Genomic DNA, 8084 nt, shown 5'->3' with positions numbered 1-8084 from the left:
TGGGTGCCTTTAAACACATGTGGTAAACCATGTCGGTTTAAGATCAGGTTCATGAAACAGGTGATGAGTGGATTTTAATCAAAGACCTAGGATATAACTAATGTTTAAGATGTAACTTCCTTCCACTGTAATCATTTTTACTGTAATGTTGATGCGTCTTTTCATTGTAATATTCTTTGAATACAGCAGGGCGGGAAGGTAAGTGTATGGGGAACGGAAGTGCGAGACACAAGAGGTGTGCCCAGTTTCAAGGCCCGTAGTATAGAGCGTTGTGATTGGCCAAGTGCATGTTGGGGGAAGCGGGATACTCGATACCCGATGTTGTGTACTGTAGTTCTTTGCAAACCAATTCAGGTTTTGTTGCCGAGTATTCGATTTTGGGGTTTTATCCACAGCAGAGTAAAATATGTTAATCAACATGGAAGAACAGCTTTCGCCCATAATGAACGCACTGGCGAAAGCTGCCGTATGTGAAATTAGCCAACTGTTCTCGGAAGGCTCGGCTACCCTTCGCTTACAAATAACTCGGAGCCTGAAAGAAAATGAAGCGCTGAAGACGAGGATGGAAGTGATGAGGAGGGAGCTGCTTTTTTTGCAGCTTCAGACCAGAACAAATGCATCGCGTGATGCATTGCGTACGGCAAGTCGTTTGGCCCTGGCTCGAGCCAACATCTGCCGACCAGGGTCTAAACCACTGGGGAATGGTGAGTTGACTTCCGGCTGTAATAGGTGGAAAACAGGAGGGTCCACGTGTTCAGGGGGCAATATGTGTTGTTATGTTTTACCATGTTGTAATTTTTTATCATGATTCAAAATTAACAATCAATAATTATTTATATCGGAGAAGCAGGCTACCTCACAATACATGCCTAATATCATCTGATGATATGCCAGTTTCCTGCACTTTGAATGGTCTTTGATTGGTCTTTGACGTATTCTTTATAATTTCCATCCGGCCTAAAGCACGGTTGGAAATTCCCCTCGTCTTACATCAGCCATAGTTTCTAGGCAGCATAGATTCTAGGCTGACTGCTATATTCCACCTGCGCTGAAAAGCCTGGTGTACTTTTGAAATGTATCATGACCAGAGCCCTGATAAAACAAGACTCAAACTTGGAAGTTGAATTTCAAAGATGGGAACAGTCAAGAGCCCAGAAGGGTTTCAAGACAGATGTCACATTTAACACTCTCAAACATCAATACATTCAAAACGTAGAAATGTTAGCTGATCAGCTTACAGGGAATGACACGTTTCTCTTGTTATTGTCAAAATATAATAATTGTGCTTATCTCGCATGTCATGTTGTGCTCAGATAATTTTGCACTGGTGTTCGTTCAGTGTCCTCAACCTGGTCACCCGTTTGAGCTTTGAGTCTAGGGAGGAGGGGGCTGGAGGAAACATCCCTCTCCAAAACTCTGAATCTGTGTCTGCAGTACACATTTTAAATCCTCTGTGTCAATGTTACATACACATACATTTAAATGGTTTCTTTCACGTGTACAAATACACTGTATCCTTTTGTGCATAATGAATTAGGCAAGGCAACTTTATTTATATAGCACTTTTCATACATAAGGCAGACTCAAAGTGCTCCACATAAACATTGTCATACAATAAAATAATAGATAAGTAAAAAAACATATGAAAATAAATTAGTAAAATAGAAAGTGCAATGTATTTAAGATCAGATCAACAGTCTCTCTGGTACCCACGTCGGGACTACAACCCGACCTAAAGGAATTTGGTCCTTTCTTTGGGACTCCAACCCGGATTCTAGTCAATTTCTATTCTAGGACTGTAACCCAGATTCTAGGACTCTAACCCAGACACACGTCGGGACTCTAACCCAGACAGAACTCGGGCCTATTGGTCTGTAGTTGTTAATAATAAAGGGCATTTAGGCTCCGCTTTTTTAAAAGGGGTTTAATAACTGCAGTTTTCAAGGCTTTTTGGAAATTGCCTGACTGGAGAGAGTTGTTAACTATCTGCAATATGTCTATTGCAAGGCAGTCAAAAACATTCTTAAAGAGGTTGGTAGGTAAAATATCAAGGCAACAGGTGGATGGCTTTAGTTGTGTCACAGTTTACACAAGAGTTTTAGAGTCTATAACATTAATGCATGCCGTCCTTGCCACGTTACTTTTGCCTGAACGGGGTGGTAGTCCAACATTTTTGTTTGAAGTGGAGATATTAATGGCGCGTCTGATGCCTTCAATTTTATCAGTATAAAAAGCTGCAAACTCATTGCATTTCTGCGTGGAATGGAGATCAGGTGGAATTTGTGTTGGGGGGGGTTGGTCAGTCTGTCAACAGTTGCAAATAGGGTTTTTGCAATATTAGTATTGGTTTTAATGATATTGGAGGAAAGTTTTTTTCTCTAGCACTTTTTAAGTCTAAATTGTAGGCACGGAGGCTCTCTTTATAGATATCATGGTGAATATGAAGTTTTGTTTTACGCCAGATGCGTTCAACCTTCCTGCATTCCTTTTTCTGCGCTGTTACAGAAGCAGCTTTTCTCCAGGGTGCCTTTTGCTTTCCAGAAATCTTTTTAACCTTATAAGTTGCAATGACATCCATCACTTTCAAAATTTTCAAAATTAAAGTTTTCTACAAGATCATCAGCAGAACATGGGTTGAGAGGTGGTAGCAAGGAGATGGCCGTTTTAAAAAGTACATTAGAATCTTTATTGATGAACTTTTTTTTGACAGTATTGGATTTTGTCTGTTTGTCGGGAATAAAAGATATATTAAAGAAAACACAAAAGTGGTCAGACAAGGAAGGATCAGTCACAGAGCGATCAGAAACATTGAGACCCTTTGTGATAACCAGGTCTAGAGTGTGCCCCTTACAATGAGTAGCCTCTTTCACATGTTGAGACAGTTCAAATGTGTCCAAAATGGTAAAAAGTTTTTTTACACACTTGTCATTCAAATCATCAGTATGAAAATTGAAGTCACCAGTTATAACTAGACAGTCAAAGTCTCTGAAGATGCTAGACAATAATTCTGTGAAGTCATCGACAAAATGTGCATGTAGTATGTGGGTAGCCTGTAAATAATTAATAGGAGAACTCTGGGGGAGCATTTCAATACAGCAAAAAGGTATTTGAATGATGGAAAATCACCAAATAACATCTGTTTCCCCTGAAATACATTTTTAAAGATAGCAGCAACCCCTCCACCTCTTTTTCCAGATCTATTGGTACATGCATCAAAAAAGTTATAGTTGGGAGGAGCTGTCTCTATCAGAACGGTTGCAGTGTTATTTTGTTCAAGCCATGTTTCAGTTAAAAACATAAAATCCAGTTTAGAAGTGGTAATAAAATCATTAACTAAAAGAGCTTCGGGAAACATGACCTCTCTCTCTGCCCCCTCTCATCAGTCTTAATTAATGCAATTTCTTTCTCTGTCTTTGTTTTCCTCTCTGCAGAAGACTGCGGTGACTTTGGGGACAGCAGCACACAGCACGGCGCCACCTCAGAGAGTCGGCATGTGGACGCCCCTGGCTCCTCCCAGATGTCCAGTCATAGCGAGGAGCTGAGGATCCTGAGCGCCGACGGAAAAGGGGAGGGCCCACTGGCGGCAGAAGGCCATGACATCCTCTTCACTGCGTCTGAAGTGGAGGCCTTGAGCTCCCTGTCTGCAGACCAAAGCGGGACCACGAGCCTGGAGCACGGCGAGCGGCTGGTCCACCGCGAGGAGCTGACTGTGCAGGTTGGAAATCATCTTCTCATTCACCTTCCAAAAAAGAGGCTTCCTTTACAACTATAGCACACAACCATAGAAGGCATAAACCTTTATGATTCAATGTGTCGTTAGTGGAGATTGAAAACTATTCTGTGCAAATGAAAGAATTTGTCTTGTGTGTGTTTCCTTCTTTATGTGGAAAGCAGCAGACCCCAGACGCCACTTTAATCAAGGTTGAAGAGGATATTGGTGGAGGCCTGCCCGCTGTAGGTTAGTTATACATATTGCATCTATGCAAGCCACCAAACGACCTTGATCAACTGAGAATGTACTTGATTCTACCTGCGCAAAAAAACCTGGTCCTCTATTGAAAGCGCATCATGACCAGAGCCCCACTAAAACACAGGGACTACCAGGGCTCCAGACTAACTTTTTTTCACAATGAGCACTGCGGCCCCTAACTGAAAAATGTAGGAGCACAACCTGAAGGTTTAGGGGCGCACAGCGTAAATCAACACGCCAATGTGATTTTTTTTTTTTCGGGCGTCGATATCAATTCATAGCGGGTCGGGTGTGGAATGTAATTCGTGCTACTGTGGGGACACAGGTCGGATGCGGTTTTAAGTATTGCTGGTGCGGGTTTGCAAAATAAAATCCGTGCAGGACTCTGGCACTGGCACACTAGCCGCAGGTCAGAAGAACGAGCAAATAGTTTGCGAATTGTTCAAACACAAGTAGCAGGTTAGGAAATCTTCTCCTTCTCACAGTTGTTTACGCACGCTGGATATTTAATCTCTAGGACCCTCCCCCTCCACGCATTATCCACTAACAGTGGTCATTCCCTATCCTTCTCACACTCATTGGTCTGCTACAGAATCCGGATTTGTTGACGCACCCCTTCCCCGTTTAACGTGTAATAATAAAAAAATGAAAAAGGGCAAATTGACTGGTCGCACATGTGCGACTAGATCGAAAATTCAGTCGCACACTGTCACATTTTGGTCGCAAAATGCAACCATTTGGTCGCAGTCTGGAGCCCTGATACTTATACAGTTTAGACTAGAATGAGTTACATCTTCTTCATGGCAGACAGGTGTCAGGAATGCTGAGATCAGCTCTGATTCCCAATATAACTACAGTATTGGTAAAACAGGTGATCGGAAACAACTGTTTACACAGTACATACTGTATCCCTTTGTGCAAATAATGAATTAATACTTGAGTTAATTACTTTCTCTCTTTGTTTTCCTCTTTGCAGAAGACTGCGTTGACTTTGGAGACCGCAGCACACAGCACGGCGCAACCTCAGAGAGTCTGCATGTGGACGCCCCTGGCTCCTCCCAGATGTTCAGTTACAGCAAGACGCTAAGGATCCTGAGCGTGGCCAAGAGCCTGGAGCGCGGCGAGCGGCTGGTCCACCGCGAGGAGCTGACTGTGCAGGTTGGAAATCATCTTCTCATTCACCATCCAAAAAAGAGGCTTCCTTTACAACTATAGCACACAACCATAGAAGGCATAAACCTTTATGATTCAATGTGTCGTTAGTGGAGATTGAAAACTATTCTGTGCAAATGAAAGAATTTGTCTTGTGTGTGTTTCCTTCTTTATGTGGAAAGCAGCAGACCCCAGACGCCACTTTAATCAAGGTTGAAGAGGATATTGGTGGAGGCCTGCCCGCTGTAGGTTAGTTATACATATTGCATCTATGCAAGCCACCAAACGACCTTGATCAACTGAGAATGTACTCGATTCTACCTGCGCAAAAAAACCTGGTCCTCTATTGAAAGCGCATCATGACCAGAGCCCCGCTAAAACACAGGGACTACCAGGGCTCCAGAGTAGACTAACTTTTTTTCACAATGAGCACTGCGGCCCCTAACTGAAAAATGTAGGAGCACAACCTGAAGGTTTAGGGGCGCACAGCGTAAATCAACATGCCAATGTGATTTCTTTTTTCTTTTTTTTCACTATTACTAATACCGTATTTTCCGGACTATACGTCGCTCCCGAGTATTAGTCGCATCAGTCAAAAAATGCTCCATGACGAGGAAAAAAACATATATACGTCGCATCGGTGTATAAGTCGCATTTATTTTTAAACATTTAAACAAGAACGTTTAGTCTGGAGAGACTGCATATAATTGCATTAGCAATATAGGCTATTCGCCAGTCCCGGCTTTTCGCCAGTCCCGGACAAGTTTTTCACTCACCCCAAACTTTCTTTCTGTTGCTCGATTGCCGTTTTCGGCTGCATACTTTATAATCTGCAGTTTAAATTGTGCAGTATAGCTTTTTCTTTTTGGCGGCATTTTATTTTGTGTTCTCTTTTGTTTTGTCTACGGTCTAGTTTATTTATAATTTATTCGGTGGTGCAGTAGGCTTGCAGCGTTCAGTTGTAGGCCTAATGAATGACGGTGCCATCTTGCGGCCAAAGATTATGTACGCACAATTTTGGCATATAAATCGCTTCGAAATATAAGTCGCAGGGCAAGCCAAACTACAAAAAAACCGCGACTTATAGTCCGGAAAATACGGTAAGTATTTTGATAAAGGATGCAGATATTACAATGTGCGGTTTCAAATTCAGTGTCGGATTTTATTGTGATTCTCATCTATGCCAACTGTTTCCACTTGTGCGCGCATGCGTTCGACGAGCACGGAAGCGACAGTTTCACGGGAGTGTGACAGCTTGTCGTACCGCTTGACGGTACGTGCGCATCCCCTCTGCCCGCTCGCCTCTCCATTGAGAATGCAGCAGGCGCGACAAACGCCTCCCGTGTGAAAAGCCCTTTATGGCTCATGAAGTCCTGACCTGGTTCGGGCTTGAAACAGGTGAAAAATAATGTAGGCTACTTTGTCGGACACGGGTGCGGTGCGGGTCGGACGCCTGAACAGCGCTGGTCGGACGCTGGTTTTGCGATTGCGAGCGAGACTTCTCCGGTGCTGGATATGTTATTCAGGAGCGGAGGAGTCAACTAAAACCGTCAACAGTGGATGATGTGGTTTTTTTGCACAGCAACCTAAAGCACCAGTCAAAACACCAAGTAGTGTAATTCCCCGGCGTACAATCTACCATGTCATAATATTCCTTCGGGTGCGGGTCGGGCGTCGATATCAATTCATCGGGTCTGGCGGGTGTGGAATGTAATTCGCGCTACTAACACGGTTCTGATGCGGTTTTAAGTAGCCGCACACTAGCCGCATGTCGGAAGAACGAGCTAATAGTTTGCGAATTGTTCAAACACACGTAGCAGGTTAGGAACTCTTTTTTCTTTTATAATAATATCTTTTTTTATAATAATGAAACAATTTAAAAGGGCAAATGTACTGGTCGCACATGTGCGACCAGTAAATCGCACATGTGACACACCATTTTGGTCGCAAAATGCAACCATTTGGTCGCAGTCCGGAGCCCTGATACTACAGTTTATACTACAATGAGTTACATCTTCTTCATGGCAGACAGGTGTCAGGAATGCTGAGATCAGCTCTGATTCCCAATATAACTACAGTATTGGTGATCACAGGTGATCGGAAACAACTGTTTCCAAAGCACATACTGTATCCCTTTGTGCTAATAATGAATTAATACTTGAATTAATTACTTTCTCTCTTTGTTTTCCTCTTTGCAGAAGACTGCGTTGACTTTGGAGACCGCAGCACACAGCACGGCGCAACCTCAGAGAGTCTGCATGTGGACGCCCCTGGCTCCTCCCAGATGGTCAGTGAGGAGCTAAGGATCCTGAGTGTGGCCAAGAGCCTGGAGCGCGGCGAGTGGCGCGTCCACCTTGAGGAGCTGCCCGGGCATCGGGGCGGCCGCAAGGGCCGGGCCCGTGTCTTGTTTGGCAAGGGGGTTCCCGACAATACCAAGATGACCATGCCCACCCACAACGGAGAGAAACCGTACGGCTGTGACCAATGCATGAAGCGCTTCGTACGGAGTGCCCACCTGAGGATCCACATGAAGATTCACACCGGGGAGAAGCCCTACAGGTGTGACCAATGCATGAAGCCCTTCACATGGATAGGCAACATGAAGCGCCACATGATGACTCACTCCGGGGAGAGGCCCTATGGGTGCGACCAATGCATGAAGAGCTTCAGTAGAAACTCCCACTTGAAGATCCACATGAGGACTCACTCCGGGGAGAGGCCCTTCAGGTGTGATCAATGCACGGAGAGCTTCATTAGAAAATCCAACCTGAAGACCCACATGATGACTCACTCCAGGGACCCACTCCTGGGAGAAGCCCTACATTTGTAAACAATGCATGAAGCTCTTCAGGGCAAGCTCTCACATGAAGGAGTACATGAGTAGTACTCACTTTAATTAAGATTAAGTCAAGATTAATTTTATACCCACCACTTGAAAAAAAATAAACTTGAGTTGAATTAT

General features: G+C 44.0%; 1 protein-coding gene across 3 annotated transcripts; it reads left to right on the top strand.

Annotated features, from left to right (window-relative positions):
• Window positions 1–266: 266 nt before the first annotated feature.
• On the top strand, window positions 267–8084 carry LOC132472511 (zinc finger protein 850-like). Of its 3 annotated transcripts, none has more exons than XM_060072160.1 (6): window positions 267–704; window positions 3432–3715; window positions 3892–3958; window positions 4947–5128; window positions 5305–5371; window positions 7321–8084. In XM_060072160.1, exons 1-6 carry the CDS (start codon window positions 407–409, stop codon window positions 7950–7952), a joined length of 1530 nt encoding a protein of 509 aa, XP_059928143.1. In that variant the 5' UTR covers window positions 267–406; the 3' UTR covers window positions 7953–8084. The 3 variants fall into 3 exon arrangements, with proteins under 3 accessions (XP_059928143.1, XP_059928145.1, XP_059928144.1); XM_060072162.1 differs by having other exon boundaries at window positions 268–704; window positions 3895–3958; XM_060072161.1 differs by having other exon boundaries at window positions 268–704; window positions 5308–5371.

Source organism: Gadus macrocephalus, chromosome 14 (assembly GCF_031168955.1).
Source record: "Gadus macrocephalus chromosome 14, ASM3116895v1".
Taxonomy (NCBI): domain Eukaryota; kingdom Metazoa; phylum Chordata; class Actinopteri; order Gadiformes; family Gadidae; genus Gadus; species Gadus macrocephalus.
Note: the sequence above shows the minus strand (reverse complement) of the source record. Positions and strands in the feature narration are given on the sequence as shown.

Coding starts and splice junctions, on each gene's coding strand:
- LOC132472511 (XM_060072160.1), top strand. CDS start 407: ATGTTAATCAACATGGAAGAACAGCTTTCGCCCATAATGAACGCACTG. Junction 3,716..3,891: donor GCGAGGAGCTGACTGTGCAG/GTTGGAAATCAT, acceptor TTATGTGGAAAG/CAGCAGACCCCAGACGCCAC. Junction 3,959..4,946: donor TGGAGGCCTGCCCGCTGTAG/GTTAGTTATACA, acceptor TCCTCTTTGCAG/AAGACTGCGTTGACTTTGGA.